General features: G+C 46.5%; 1 protein-coding gene across 11 annotated transcripts in view; it reads left to right on the top strand.

Annotated features, from left to right (window-relative positions):
* Positions 1-15,629, top strand: part of WT1 (WT1 transcription factor) — a 47,762-nt gene extending 32,133 nt beyond the window's left edge. For 4 of the 11 annotated variants that reach the window (XM_069540897.1, XM_069540891.1, XM_069540889.1 and 1 more), the window contains 5 exons: positions 5,693-5,789; positions 8,182-8,332; positions 12,026-12,115; positions 12,729-12,821; positions 15,508-15,629. In XM_069540897.1, the coding sequence (XP_069396998.1) occupies positions 5,693-5,789; positions 8,182-8,332; positions 12,026-12,115; positions 12,729-12,821; positions 15,508-15,629 (553 nt within the window). The remainder of the gene's footprint in view (positions 1-5,692; positions 5,790-8,181; positions 8,333-12,025; positions 12,116-12,728; positions 12,822-15,507) is intronic. The other 7 variants (XM_069540894.1, XM_069540892.1, XM_069540890.1 and 4 more) reach the window with 3 other exon arrangements.
* The last annotated feature ends 211 nt before the right edge of the window (positions 15,630-15,840 follow it).

The following is a 15,840-nucleotide window of genomic DNA, read 5'->3' as shown; positions in this document are numbered from 1 at the left end:
GAAATTGAGCTATTTGTAGTAAGGTGGATAGACCTAGAGTCTGTCATACAGAGTGAAGTAAGTCAGAAAGAGAAAGACAAATACCGTATGCTAACACATATATATGGAATTTAAGAAAAAAAAATGTCATGAAGAACCTAGGGGTAAGACAGGAATAAAGACACAGACCTACTAGAGAATGGACTTGAGGATATGGGGAGGGGGAAGGGTAAGCTGTGACAAAGCGTGAGAGAGGCATGGACATATATACACTACCAAACGTAAGGTAGATAGCTAGTGGGAAGCAGCTGCATAGCACAGAGTGATCAGTTAGGTGCTTTGTGACCACCTGGAGGGGTGGGATAGGGAGGGTGGGAGGGAGGGAGACGCCAGAGGGAAGAGATATGGGAACATATGTATATGTATAACTGATTCACTTTGTTATAAAGCAGAAACTAACACACCATTGTAAAGCAATTATACTCCAATAAAGATGTAAAAAAAAAAAAAAGAACGAAGGTATGTTAATCGTATGCAAGGCAGTGCTCAAGTCTATTCTAGAATTAGTCTCAGTGGAAGGTCAATAATGTAATGGATCTTTATTGCAAAAAGACATCTGAAAGTTAACTTTTGCTCCCCATATAGCTTAGTTATTTTTTGATGTCCTTGTGGATAAGATCATTATGGGCCAAGTGCTTAAATGAACGATTTGTGCCTAGTTGAACAATAAAACCAAAGGATCTGTCTTAAGTGTCTTTATCGAGCTGGTGAGTGGTTTCTCATGCGGTGCTCCGGGCACGAAGGAAGAAGCAGTTGCATTACTCAGCCTCCTCATGTTACCACTGGCTCTTCTCCCCACCTGCTGGACCCATGGCTGCCCTCATTACACCTAACTGTACCCCATTGTGCTCTCCCTGATTATCTTGGCCAAAGAGTCAACAAATCCATTTCCCCTGTCATTCAGCCAAGTCCAGTATCTTATCTGTCAAAGAGAAATTTATGAGGCAACAGAACAGAAAAACATGAAAACTTTTTATAAAGCACCAATTTTTTTCCCTAAGAAATTCCAGCCTCACTCAGGCTTGGTGCATGTGCCTTTCTGTGTGTAGTGCCAAGGTTCCTTTACTTTCCCCTCATTACCTGGCTTGGAAGGTAGACCCAGTCACTGCATGCATTTCTACCCTAAGGGAGATACGGGGTCTCTCAACTGCTTGGTCTGGTGGGATTCATGCTGTGCTCTAGAACCTGCTTTCTGATATCAGCTTCATGAATGATAACACCCTTGTCTCTGGGTCATGACCAGTTTTTACCCCACAACTATCCGGGGCTCTGTGATTCCTTTATTTGAAGGGTGTATCATTGGCCCCAGAAATCTCTTCTCTAGGCTGATAGCTCCTTGCCCTTTAATGGTTTCAGACCTCTAGGAATCCTACCTTCATTCCTGTTTGGTTCATCCACAGCATACTTATTGGAACTTTTAAAGTCTGATCTCTTTGGGGGTAAAGCTTTGTTTCACTTCACCATTTAAGCTCGCAACTGGGTCTTAACAATAGCTATTGACCCAACGGCAGCTGCCACGTTCCTGAGCTTTTCTGTCTCAGATTAATTCCTGCTTGTGCTCTGTTGGACTGGACCCCATCTAAATGACCAGATTCTTTATGATGGCTTCCCTCAGGTTGCCCTATGGCGAGACCTTCTAGGATCTTGTCACTGCCTTGGATACCAGAGAATAAGTATACATACTGTTAATATAATAGTTCCCAACAACAGCAAGGAAGAGTTTTTCCTCTTATGAAAACAGAAAAGGTGCTTTTCAAATGTTGAGATAACATGAAATGGGATGGGAAGCAAATGCTTTGGAAGCCAAATCAAAAAGATTTCAACAGTTGAGGATAGCTTGCTAAAAGAAATAGAATGGGATTCGAAGGAGAAATGTGTAGTCCTGAATTGCAGTTAAAAAAAAAATCACGCCTTCAAGTTCAAGGTTGGAATACCTGCCTTAATTGTGGCTGGTGCTAGGGTGGGAGTTGGAGATTTTATTTGACTAAGGAAGACCACTCTGACCTGAGTGCTAAGACGGCATGTGCTCTTCGATGTGTTAGCAGTACTCTGTCCAGGTTGAGAAGGGAAGCCCCAGACCCTCTGCCCAGGGGTTGAGCTCTGGCAGCCTGTGGGCACAACACATTGTATTGACTAGCATACTGATTCTGAAAAATTCGGAATGGAATCTCTTTGGGTAAGGCATATACTCTCCGGTGTTAGGTATTTATGTTATTTCTCTGTTTCTAAAGACTTTTTAAAAAATTTTATTTTTGGCTGCTTTGGGTCTTCATTGCTGCGTGTGGGCTTTCTTTAGTTGCAGCGAGCAGGGGCTGCTCTTCGTTGCAGTGCGCGGGCTTCTCATTGTGGTGGCTTCTCTTGTTGCAGAGCACGGGCTCTAGGGCGCTCGGGCTTCAGTAGTTGTGGCCCACGGGCTTTAGAGTGCAGGCTCAGTAGTTGTGGCTCACGGGCTTAGTTGCTCCGTGACATGTGGGATCTTCCCGGACCAGCGATGGAACCCGTGTCCCCTGCATTGGCGGGTGGGTTCTTAACCACTGCGCCATTGGCGAAGTCCCTCTAAAGACTCTTGGGATCCTCCTTTCTCAGTCCCTTATTTAAATACTGTTCACGGGTACCGGGGTCCATCCTAAGCCTACGCTTTGAGAGGGACTTCATAAAATGAAGGGGATGAAGAAGAGGATGATCTGGAAAGCATGGAAATTAGATGCCAGTTCACATTGTCATAGCTGTGAGAGCCACAGCTCTGTAGTCTGGAGAGCTGTCTTCAGGTACCTGAAGGGTTGTCATGTGGAAGAGGAGTTAGATTCAGTCCATCTCTGGGAATTTTTCAGGACTACGCACCTTACTTCAGTCACAAGGTTGAGAGGATACAGAGGGGAGCAAGTCAGTCTGTCTGTCTTCAAGGCCAAGTTTACCATACAGTGGAGGAGATACACAGAGACGGCTGTAAATTAGTAATACTCTCTGGTTCTCCAGAAAACAGAAATGAGGAGGCAGATTTCTGCTCAGTTTAGAAAGCCCTTTCCTAACAATTAGAGCTCTCCCCAAGTGGAGTGGGCTGCCTTCAAAACTAGTCACCAATCCTGTTGTCCAGCTCATGAGGATGAGCTGGAGAAGCTTTGAATGGGGGTCAGAGTAGATGATTTTTCTGCCTTTATTAATCTATGGTTCCGAGTCCCCTGACTTGCTTTCCTTTACTTACCCAAAGGGAGTTATTACCATACTGAATGCCCACGGGTTGTACTCAGTGTTTTAGGCAGACCACGCTGGGAAGAGTGTGCGGTTGCAGGGTTTCTACTGGGTGGAATTGCACTGGTGAGTTTGGAGACACAAGAGCCGATAAGCAGGGACCTGGCTGGTTTTCTTGTTCACGGACCTGGTAGAAGAATCTAGTGGCGTATTTGGCAGGTACAGTCTTGTTGCTTCTTTTGTTTGTTGGTTGCATCTGGCTGTGAGGATTATGACATCCCCTTTGAGTGGTGCAACACTTCATTTACTGGGACAAGTACCCTGAGAGAAGTCTGTTTCCTATGTCCCGTCCCCACCCCGCTCCAGGAATCCAGATAACATCCAGAGATTAGCTCCCAAGACAGGAGATTCCAAGTTCTTCCTCTTTGATGGTGGAACTTTAAAATAAGTCAGACTTCTATCGTCGGGTCCCTAAAAATCCCTCAGCCCTACAAAACACGTAAGTCACGTTTTGGCTCCATGCAGAAGGCTAAACCAAGCAAAGGCAGCATCTCTTCACAGCCTTTGAGGCAAAATCTGGCAGCACCATTCTTTATTTTTTTTGCGGTTCATGGGCCTCCCACTGTTGTGGCCTCTCCCGTTGCGGAGCACAGGCTCCGGACGCGCAGGCTCAGCGGCCATGGCTCACGGGCCCAGCCGCTCCGCGGCATGTGGGATCCTCCCAGACCGGGGCACGAACCCGCATCCCCTGCATCGGCAGGTGGACTCTCAACCACTGCTCCACCAGGAAAGCCCTAGAGTATAGTTGATTTACAACGTTGCGTTACTTTCTGCTGTACAGCAAAGTGTATCAGTTATACATATACGTATATACTCTTTTTTAGATTCTTTTCCCATACAGGTCATTACAGAGAATTGGGAAGAGTTCGCTGTGTTACCCTGTAGGTTCTTATTAGTTATCCATTTTATATATAGTAACGTGTATATGTCAGTCTCAGTCTCTCAATTTATCCCTCCCCCACCCCCAAGGTAATTTTTTAAGCAGATTTATATATTTCACATACTATACCATTCACCCATTTGCAGTGTACAGTTCAATGGTTTTAGTATATTCACACAGTTGTATGACTAGTACCACAATTTGAGGACATTTTTACCAGTCACTCTCCATTTCCCCTCAAAATCCTCAGTCCTAGGCAACCAACCACCCATCTCCTTTCTGTCTCTATAAATTTGCCTGTTCTGTACGCTTCTTATAAAGAGTCACACACAGGCGGTCCTTTGTGACGGACTTCTTTTTCTTAGCATAATGTTTTCAAGGTTTGTCCCTTGTCGTGTACCAGTACTTCGTTCCTTTTATTGTCAAATAATATTCCATTTTAGGAATATACTATATTTTCTTTATCCACCGTCAGCCAATGGACGTTTGGGTTGATTCCACTTTTTAGCTGTTGTGAATAATGCCGCCGATAAACAATGTATACAGGTTTTTGTGGAGAAATATATCTTCATTTCTTCTGGGAATATACCTAGAAGTGGAATTTCTGGGCCATATGATAACTTTATGTCTAACCTTTTGAGGAACGGCCAGACATTGTCCAAGCAGCTGTACCATTTTACAGAGGCGTTTCATAAAAGCTCCCCGTGGTGAGTCTAGATACAATTATACTGTGCTGCCCGTGTGGGCTGGAACCCTCTCTCTGCCTCATCTGGAAGTAAGATAACTGCAGAACAGAGATCAGCTTGTGCCCGAAGGGGAGAATACTTTTAGAGCAGAACATCCACCCCTTCCAAGGTGTTCTTTTCAACCTTCTCCATCCCTCAGCTCTTGATAGTAGTCCAAGGTCAACTGAGCTCTGACTAGAGGACTGGTCAGAGGAAGGAAGGAGGAAGATTACCTATGCAGTGTCCACCTAGGGTACGGGTTGGCTGCAAAGAGTTAAGCTGATCTGGAAAACTGATCTGTGGGTTAAGTGGAGCAGAGCCACAGATGTGTAATCCCCACTTCTGAGGATGTGACATCTCTTCTTGTAAGTGTCATCACTTAGTTGGTGCTATCTGGTAAAAACTGAGTCATGAGGTGCTGAGAAAAATTCCTTGCACTCAATGTGAAACTTGAGGCATCTGCTCATTCCTGAGATACTCACAGCTGTCAGCCCCGTTTTGATGGTAAACAATTTGCTGCAGATGAAATCCTGCACTGTGACTTTCCCCCGCTTGTCTGAGAGACGCATAGACCCAGGTGGTGTGCCCTTGAGAATCTGAGCGTGAGGGTGACCCGAGGATTGAGCAACCCCGCCTTTCACAGAGCCCTGTTTCCAAAGCAGCCCCAGTGGAGGAAGACAGAAACCAACCGTATCGTCCCAGGAGCTTTTAAAGAACATTCCTTCCGCTGCAGATGTGCGTTTCCAAAGGATGCCTGTGAACCAGCCTGAGTCTTGCTCTCCCTTCTTTGTGTTTGCAGCCACGGCACGGGGTACGATAGTGATAACCACACCACTCCCATCCTCTGTGGTGCCCAGTACAGGATACACACCCACGGCGTCTTCAGGGGCATTCAGGTGAGTATGCAGGGGCCCCAGATGCCTCTTTCCTTCCCAACAGTCTTTCACTTCCTTGCTGAAGGCCGTTTGGCCCTGGCAAGTCTGTTCCTACTTGTAGGCTCCTGTGACAGCAGGGACCCCTCCTCTTCCACTGGGGCAGGTTGGGGGCCTCCTCCTCTCCAGAAGCCAGTGTGGGTGTGGCCGCCTCCCTGACTCAGACCAGGATGCTTCCTGCAGAACCCCTTCCCTTCCTCCTTCACTGCCTAACTCACCTTCTCCCGGGTGGACCACGCACATCTTGTATCGGGGGGTAAATGAGCTTGAATTAATGACCTGGACTCTTGACTTGTAAGGAGACTTGATCTGCAAGGTAAAGTGCCCAAAGTTAGAGTCTATCATTGCTAATAATAACAATAACAATAATAACAGCACCATGTATGGCTGGACACTTTCTATATGCCAGGCATTGTGCTAAGTTTTATACATGGACTTTCTTTTAAAGATAGAATTCATTTTTTTCGAGCAGTTTTTAGGTTTAAGGAAAAACAGAAAGTACAGAGAGTTCCCATATCCACCCCTCACCCCATCCCTTGGTCTCCCCTGTTATTAACATCTTGTATTGGTGGTACATTTGTTACAATGATGAGCCAATATCGATCCATTATTAACTGAAGTCCATAGTTTACATTAGGGTTCACTTTGTGTGTTGTGCAGTTCTAAGGGAGAGTAAAGAAAGTAAAGTAAAAAGGCTGACGTTTTCCGAGAATTCGGGAAACTCGATGGAAGGCCACATCCAGGGAGCCTCTTTTCGTTGCTCAGAACCATGCGCAGCTACCAAGGGTTTGTGTTTGTGACTGTGGCATGTGACTCAATGTCTGCAACATGAGGAACGGCTGAGACACTTTCACTGGCCTAGTCAGCACACTAGAAACAAATTGTGTGTGGGCCAAGTCCTCACGTGATGTGTGGGGCAAGTGCCCTGAGATGTCCTGATTAATGTTTCCAGAAGCATCATGGTGATAGAACAGCGTGCTCCCTCATCTCAGGCCTTCCAATGGTGGGAATAAAGGCAAGGGTTACAGAAATATGATGGAAATCAGATGGAAATTAGACAAGTACTGTCAGACTCTTTTCCACCAGGACGGACATTGACAACTCAGATTTATAGCCTATTGCCGTGTGTGCTGCCTTCAGGATGAATTAAAGGAAATGTAAAAAGCTCCTTTTGCCTTCCTTTCCACCAAGCGCAGTTTGTCAGACTCGCTGTCATGGCCTCTGATACACTCCAGACCAGTCGGGTGTTCATTTTCTGCTAGAGTAGACCAATCGGACACAGCTGGCTCACCATTTCAACTTATGCCACATTTTGCCTTGAGGCACTGTGTATGAGACTACTGTACGTTTTCTTCGAAAAGATCTCACGGTGCAAGGCAGTGTGAAATAGGAACGCAAACAGGAGCTTGGGGGTGGTGTGGGAAGTGCACGGGGCAGGAGTGCGTTAAGCGCAGAAGTGTTTCCAGGTCTTAACACAAACTATGGCCGTGCTCTTGGGCCTTGACTGCACATCTGTGAGAGCACAGGGGATACAGTGATCCCTCAGGCACTTCCACTGTTCCTGTCTATGACTCATTGGTTCCAGCAGCCTAAGGGGCTTTTGCCTCACTGTTTCCCTGTAGCTCCTTTTCATGGAGGACCGGCCATGCACACACTCACTTGCACAAGGTAAGGGGGATCAGAAGAATGCCCTGAGATGGACACGTGAAGTGGATGGAAGGCGGACACAGTGTTTCTGAGTGTCTCTAGTAAAGGATTGGCTACACCATGGCCCTCCTGGAGTTTCAGCTCCCTTCGCAGACAGAACCTCCATATCCCAGGAGCTCCTTCTTCCTTGTCATTTTCTCATATGTGGAAGGTCTGCTCAGTTGGGGGTTCATTTAACATCCTTTGTTTTTCTCTACTAAGGACTTCCGAACCCATCGCAGATTGGGCCCAAGGTCATGTGGCTGGGTGTCCCGAGGGGGAGGGAATAGAATAGAACCTGGAGCTTTGGACTTCCAGACCTCACTGCCTCAAGAGGAGAAGCTGAGAGACAGGATGGATGGGGAGCTCTTCCAGTCACCAGCGTTTCTTTTCCAGATGCTCCAGATCAACAGCACCAAACAAACCTTATTTCAAGCCCCCGTTCTGGTTGACAGCCATGATGCTGTTAGAGCACCGCACTGTAGAATATTCTGCTCTGTCACCCCTTAGTGACATCTGCTGTGGGCGCCTCGGGTGTGGTGGGGAGTGGCTTAGGCCTCACATCTGCCATCCCTTCTTTGGGAATACTTCAACGCTCACTTTCCTTGGGACCAACGTGAATGTTCACATGTGCCTTAAAACCTCCGTTTCTCTTACACTCTGCTTGCAGGACGTGCGGCGAGTGCCCGGAGTAGCCCCGACTCTTGTTCGGTCGGCATCTGAGACCAGTGAGAAACGCCCCTTCATGTGTGCTTATCCGGGCTGCAATAAGAGATATTTTAAGCTGTCTCACTTACAGATGCACAGCCGGAAGCACACTGGTAAGTGCGTCCACTGTCCAGCCTTGGCTCTGGTGGCCTTTGGGCAGCGGTGGCCCAGGAGCCCCTGCTCCTGGCTCCTGTGCTGCCGGGACACAGGTGATCTCTGGGATGGAAAGTAGGTGCTGCTTTCAAAGATCTGGCCCAGGTGATGGGAAAAGGATGCCAGGTCATTTTGTATCCTGATTGTCCATCCTTTATTAAAGAAGGGCAGAGCAGAGTAGGTGGAGAGAGAATCCCACAGAATTAAAGAGACCTGTGTTTGAATTCTGGCTTCACCACCAGGTGGTGTGACCGTGAGCAAGTTACCTAACTGTTCTTCAAATTTCACTTACCTCACCTACCTTATACAATGGTTGAGACTAGATTAACTTCTAAAATCAAATTGAATTATAGGAGTTAGAGATATGAAACATACAGTTCCTATGTTAATAGGTCTGAATAGATGATAGTGTTACTTTTATAATTCTATTAGTATCTCTTAAGGGAGAGGAGCTGGCCTGGGAGCTTGGTAATCAGATGATTCTGAGAGCTTGATATGCAAGGTCATCATAAGACTTAGGAAGAGATGGTCCAAAGAAGAACTTAACTGCTTGGGTTAGTAATAACCAACCAGATAGGAACGGGAAAATGGCTTGTAGGTTTAGTTTTTGATTTCAATCTTTAAAAAAAGGGATGATGAGTTTTGATGATGTTTTAAAGAAAACTGGATTTTCCCACAGGTCAAGGGGTCTGCCTCTGGGAAAGAGAGAGTTGGCCATGTGCTGTTGTTGGCTGCCTTGAATGTGAACAGCCATTTCACAAATGTCTGCCCCTGGCCTTGTGGGCACTGGATAGGAGTGTGGCTAGGTCTCCCCTACAGAAAAGCTGGGCAAAGCGCAGGTTTTCCTGCTGGGGAGTTGGTACCATTCTTTCCACGACAGAAGGGAAGATACATTGTTACGATTACCATTATTATTTTATTGTTACTGTGGACTTTGCTTCGGAGAAGCTGGAGAAGAAAGGGAGCTGCATTCAGATCTCTTTAGACCATTGGTCTTTGCTAAGCCATTGCGTCTGGAGGATGCAATTCTGGCATAGCCCTGAGTGTGCACTCAGTAAACCCCTTGCTTTGAAGCTGAAGATGAGAGAACCGGTTGCATGTTACATTTTTACATATTTCCCCAAATGGGATCATTTGAAAACTATCTGTTAAGATTATAAGGAAAATGATAAGGTAAAGTTCTGCCTAGACGGATGTAATACATTGAAGGCAATGTGGTTGTAGAAATTTTAATGGGAAAGAGGCACTTAGAAAACAGTGAGGGTTAGATGTCTGGGGGAAGGGAAGGCAGTGGGCAAGACAGTCATGACCCCCAGACCCGCTGGAACCTTTAAGAAACGCTTCCTTGGGCTTCCCTGGTGGCGCAGTGGTTGAGAGTCCGCCTGCCGTTGCAGGGGATGCGGGTTCGTGCCCTGGTCCGGGAAGATTCCCACATGCCGCGGAGCGGCTGGGCCCGTGAGCCATGGCCGCTGAGCCTGCGCGTCCAGAGCCTGTGCTCTGCAACGGGAGAGGCCACAACAGTGAGAGGCCCGCGTACCGCAAAAAGGGCGGGGTATTTAACAACGCTGAAGTCCCCTTCTTAAAAGAGTGCCATCTTTTTGTATTTATTTATAATAATAGTACAGACTATTATGTTAAGTATTTTTATATTAAATACTTTCTATGTGCCAAATTCTCTACATGCATTATTTCATTTAATCCTCACGCACAATTATCTGGTGGTAGGATATAGGGAAGCGGGACTTAAACTCATGACTTTCAACTCCAAGTCACAGGCCCCCTTCTCAAAGAGTCTGTGGTCTGTTTTGGAGCCAAGACATACACAAATGAAAAGGGACAGAGAGTGTGTGAATCTGGAGGTGCTGAGAAGACTTGCTCGAGTGAGCGTCGTTTGTTTCTTGGAGGAGGAAGGGCTTGGGTTAACCATCAAAGGGTTGGCAAGGTTGGGCAGAGGAAGTAAAGGATAAGCAGAAGCAGAAAGGCAGAGAAAAGACATGAGACTGAACAGGAGTGTTGCTTTTCCCAGGTTGAAGAGGTGAAGCTTGAGTTGCTGGGCTGGATATCAACAGAAAGTTAAGGAAAGGCTCCTGCCCTCAGGATTTTCCAGCTCGCGGCAGAACTAGACCTGGACACAGCCCCATGTTAGACGTTCTGTAATAAGTTCTGTAATGAGGGAAGGAAGGGCTTTCTGTGTGAGCATGAAGTTTCCAAGAAGGCATCGCAGAGGAAGCAGCGTTTATGAGGGACGTGCAGTAGAGTTTTGGATGGGTTAGGAATCCGGAGATAGGGATGGAGGATGTTTAGTGTGAGCAAAGTACAAGGCAGTTTTTGGGAATGGTGAGCTCTGTAGAGCAGGAATATAGATTAATCAGGGAAACAGAGGGGGTCATGAGGCTGGAAGGGTAACCAGGCACTGCCCAGCAACAGAAAGAGCCAGCTGATCCTGGGAGGGCTTGCTCTCCATCCCAGAATGCTGGTGACTCAGAATTCTCATAAGAAGGTGGGCTGGCCCAGGGTCGCTCAGTGCATTCAGAGGGCGCAGTTCCCAGGATCTGGCTGAACTTTCTCCAGTGAGGACAGGGGTGAGGCTTCGCCGTTCTGAGGCAGGAGGTTGTGTAATCCCACTCCTGACTTCTCTTGGGTAAAGGGATACCAAAAACTCTAAAGGCTCTGGCTCCTGGTTTAACTTGAGCACCTCACAACCATGCAGCTGTGTATGCCTGACTCAGGAATGGGAAGTCAGTAGCAGAGAACACCACATCTTCAGGCCATAAAACATAAAACACTTCCTTCACGGGGCTGGCTCCGAGGCACATCCGTCCCAGAATTCTGCCCCAGACTCAGCCTAGGACTTAAGACTGCTTTGGTTTATTATTTGTTTAAATATTCTCTGCCAGTACTTTTTGAGCACTGTCTCTGTGCTAGGCACTGGACTAAGACCCTTATGTGGATGGTCTGTTGTAATCTGCTTATAAATCCTTGGAAGTTGTCGGATTATTGGCTCCATTTCACAGTGAGGAAATGATACCTCAACCAGCCCTTTAAGTGGAAGAGCTGGATGTGACCCCAGCGTCAGACTCCAGAACCTGAATTCCCTTCACTTCTTTTTTTTAAATTTATTTATTTTTGGCTGCGTTGGGTCTTGTGTTGCTGTGCGCGGGCTTTCTCTAGCTGCAGAGAGCGGGGGCTACTCTTTGTTGCGGTACGCAGGCTTCTCACTGCCGTGGCTTCTCTTGTTGCGGAGCACGGGCTCTAGGTGCTCAGGCTTCAGTAGTTGTAGCATGCGAGCTCAGTAGTTGTGGCGCACGGGCTTAGTTGCTCCGCGGCATGTGGGATTTTCCCGAACCAGGGATCGAACCCGTGTCCCCTGCATTGGCAGGTGGATTCTTAACCACTGCGCCACCAGGGAAGTCCCCCTCCATTCACTTCTAACGCATCCTTATTCACGCAACCCCCTTCTATGCCTCCTGCCCATGAGTGTATGTGTAGGCGGGTCTTTAACCTCACACTGCGGTTGGCAGCCCATCCCTGAAACCTTCCACCCAAGTGCCTTCAGCATTTTGGGATCCCTTCAGTCCCAGTAAGAGAAGTTGCCTCTAATGAGATCCTCATTTCCAGTATCATTTTCAAACGGAATATGTGTCTTCCCCAAGGTGAGAAGCCATACCAGTGTGACTTCAAGGACTGTGAGCGAAGGTTTTCTCGTTCAGACCAGCTCAAAAGACACCAAAGGAGACACACAGGTTTGTAGGCTCCCTTCTCGTTGCTGGCAGTGTGTTCCCTCGGGTCATGGTTGATTTTGTGATTCTCTTTATTGTTCAATATGGATGTGAGAGGGTCAGCCATTTGTTTGTTTAGTTTCTCCAATAATTTTTTCCCCCTAATCTCTGGGGATTTACCTTCCCTTAAAGGGAAAAAAAAAAAAAGAAGAAGAATGGAAAGAAAAAGAAACATCCCATATTTCCCCTGAAAACCACAGAGCCATGATATTCCCATTAGCAATTTGCTGTTGATACACTGAGTGTCAGTAAAGAACATGGGTGGTGGAGAGCAAAATCCCATTTGTAGTGTGTGATTCACTTTTTCAGTCTCAGACACAGCTGAGAACTTGGTGAGAAGCTGGACATTTGTGGTTAAGCAGTAGTTGTTCCCAAGACCACAGGTCTTCAAGGATTACTATGTAGAATCAGGTGGTTCCTGCTGGGCCTGGGGTACTGGGGAAATCTGAGGGCGAGGCAGATACTGTAGGCATGGCTGGAGATGCCTGGCTCCTCGGGCCGCCGGGAAGCAGGCCTCGTGGGCCTTGCTTTGCCCCACATGGTTAGGGCCACGGCTAGACCTTCTCTGTCCGTTTAGGTGTGAAACCATTCCAGTGTAAAACTTGTCAGCGAAAGTTCTCCCGGTCTGACCATCTGAAGACCCACACCAGGACTCATACAGGTAAAACAAGTGCGTAAACTTTTCTTCACATTTATTTTTCATTATTTTTTTAAACTACTGTTGAATGGAGTTGCTTGTGATGAGAGAGACTGGAAAAAACAAGTGTAAAAGTTCTAAGCAGGTTTAGATTCAGTGGAGAGAAAGCACAGTGCATGGCTATCTTTAAATAACAACATTGTTTAAGAAGGAATGAGGGTGTGGGACACAGAGCATAAGAGATGTGAAAAGAACTCTTTTCATGAGTGTCCAGAATGAAGTGAAGAGATAAGCTAGGTCCCTGCTGTTCCCAATTTGTTGCATCACATTTTTATCAACTCAGTTTGATAGGATAATCAACCTTACAGAAAAACAGCAAAAATTCTAGCAAGCCAAACACTTATTTTCCTGAAAGTTTGCGTTTCACAACACTATTTTCAGAGGACTGAATCTTTGCTCTGCTAAAAGTTAGTGTTGCAGGAGCAGTCATGGTTTCTGCCAGACCCATATCAGCGCGTGGGTATTGTTTCCTTCGTACTGGAATAGAGAGGAGAATAGGACATCAATTCACTGGCTGCTGAAAGTTTTTGCTTCTCCACAAGGCTGGTGTGATTCATAATGAAAATAGCACCATCTTTGTTGTGTGTTTTCTAGCTTTGGAGGGAGGGCCAATGCTTAGATTATCTCATTTTATCTTCGCAACATCCTTGGAAGAAGAGGAGGGTAGGCACGTTTTATCCCCATTTTACAGATGAGGAGGCTGAGGCACGTGATAAAATGACTTTGTCTAAAGTCCCAAAGCTAGTAAGTAGCAAACCCAGTTCTGTCTTCTCCCAGCCCACCTACCCACTGCCTTCTTTGTTGGGGAAAGAGCCTGGGTTCACCTTGCAGCCCAGGGAGGATAGAGAATAAAGAAGAGACCCAAGGTCAGCAGAGTTGAATTCCATTGAGAGACTGAGGAGAATGATGACTGACAGGAGGAGAGGTTGGGATTTGTCCATCAGGAGGTGTTCTTTGACAGTATGGCTGGCGGTTGGCGGGGGTGGGGACAGGAACCAGATCAGAAAGAGCAGAGGAACAGTGAGTAGGAGGTGAGGGAAATGGGAGGTCATGAGCCCCTGTGAAGTCCTGGATTCTCAGCCCCAACAGGCTGTACGTACTGACAGTCAAGGCACCTGTGCCCCAGAGTTGGTGGGATGGGCATCTCATTCCCTTACTCACGTGCCTTTGGTGTTACTTCTTTGCCTTCGTCCTGAGCTCATAACTTGGTGGGAAAGAGTTATCGTCGCTTGTACCCTGCCCCCTGCCCGGTGCATATCTGTATATGTACAAAGTGACCTATGTCACCAGCAGATTGTTTAATGCTCTATTTGACTGGCCTCCAGTTCTGACCCTGGAACAGCACCTCTCCTGGGACATTTCTCAGTGCTTGCCCCATCCACTAGTTCTCAGAGAACACAATATGGGACTAGCCATATCCTGAGAACATCCCCAGCTGGTACGGGAAGAGGCTCCTGCAACATTTTTACTTAGGATTAAGCTATGGCTGTATTTCCATTATGTCGAGGTCCAATGCATCGAGGTATGATGCAGCAACGTGTGTGGGCTTTGGAATCAGACAGACCTGGATTTAAGTCTTGCCTGGGTCTGCCCTCACCAGAGGTCCAGCTTCACCCGTAGAGTGGGGATAATAATGCTGGCCTTACAGGCTGCTGTAAGGAGTACACGAAATTATATATGTATGTGTGTGTGTGTGTATATATGTATGTATGTATATATTTGAATATATATGTATGTATATATGTGTGTGTGCATATATGTATGTATGTATTTGAATATATGTGTATGTATATATGTGTGTGTGTGCATATATGTATGTATATATATTTGAATATATGTGTATGTATATATATATTTGAATATATGTGTATGCATATATGTGTGTGTGTGATATCCCAGCACAAGGCTCGGCACGTACTAGGCATTCATAAATGCTGATTATCTTCCAAAATGAGTCTTGGGAGGATCTTCTGAGGCCTCCTTAGGTGGAGAAGCCTCGATTTTTTGGCAAGCTTGTTAAAAATCTCAAAACCATGCCTCAGTTAGAATCTTCTGTATAATGGGTATTATGCTGAGTAACCCTTTAAGGTGAAAGAAGCAAATACCATGTGCACTGATGTCAGTGATTTATTTAAAAAGCACCCAGCCCATCCAGAATATCTATACAGACAGAGATATTAAAGCTACAGTCGCAGCTCCGCTACTGGGTGGCTATCAATCAACAATATCCAGGGTGATGATCCTGAGGCCCTTGCCTCCCAAGTAAGCTCAATTCCCTCCTTAAACAGCAAAGGGGAAACATTGACACAGTTCACAAAACAGTCTAATGGCAGGGGTTTTACCAAATGTTTTTCCCCCTTGATTAAATATGAATTGCCCAGACATTTCCATCAACTAGACTCCTTCTTTCTCTCCCATTTCCCAAGTCTTCTGACTCAATAACACTTTATAATTGTCACAGTATTTTCATCCTTAAGGCCCCAGAGATGCTGCCACTTCAAGGCTGCTTGTGAGATGGGCCCGATTTGTTAGCTTAGGGAAAGAGTTAGAGAGAATCTGGAGTGGGTGTCTCGTGATGATTTAATTTGGGCCTTTGATGCTTGAACTTGCGCCCCATCTCTCCACCGCAAGTATCTCTGACTGGCCATTGTGTCAACAGGTGAAAAGCCCTTCAGCTGTCGGTGGCCCAGTTGTCAGAAAAAGTTTGCCCGGTCAGATGAATTAGTCCGCCATCACAACATGCACCAGAGAAACATAAGCAAACTCCAGCTGGCGCTTTGAGGGGTCCACGCCAGGCACCGTTCTGTGTCTCGGGCAGGACAGTGTGTGAACTACTTTCAAAGCTGACTTTAACATTCCTCCTCACTCGCCTCTCTAAGAAGGAAACGGAGGTTGATCTTCTTCATCCAGCTTCTGAGAAAGATGCCTGTACTACTGGATCCTACCAGGTTTGCCCAGAGGAGTTGGTCTCTACTTAGCCGACTTTTAGTTG

This window comes from Delphinus delphis, chromosome 8, assembly GCF_949987515.2.
Source record: "Delphinus delphis chromosome 8, mDelDel1.2, whole genome shotgun sequence".
NCBI classification, from domain to species: Eukaryota; Metazoa; Chordata; class Mammalia; order Artiodactyla; family Delphinidae; genus Delphinus; species Delphinus delphis.
This window is presented reverse-complemented; position numbering and strand designations above follow the sequence as displayed.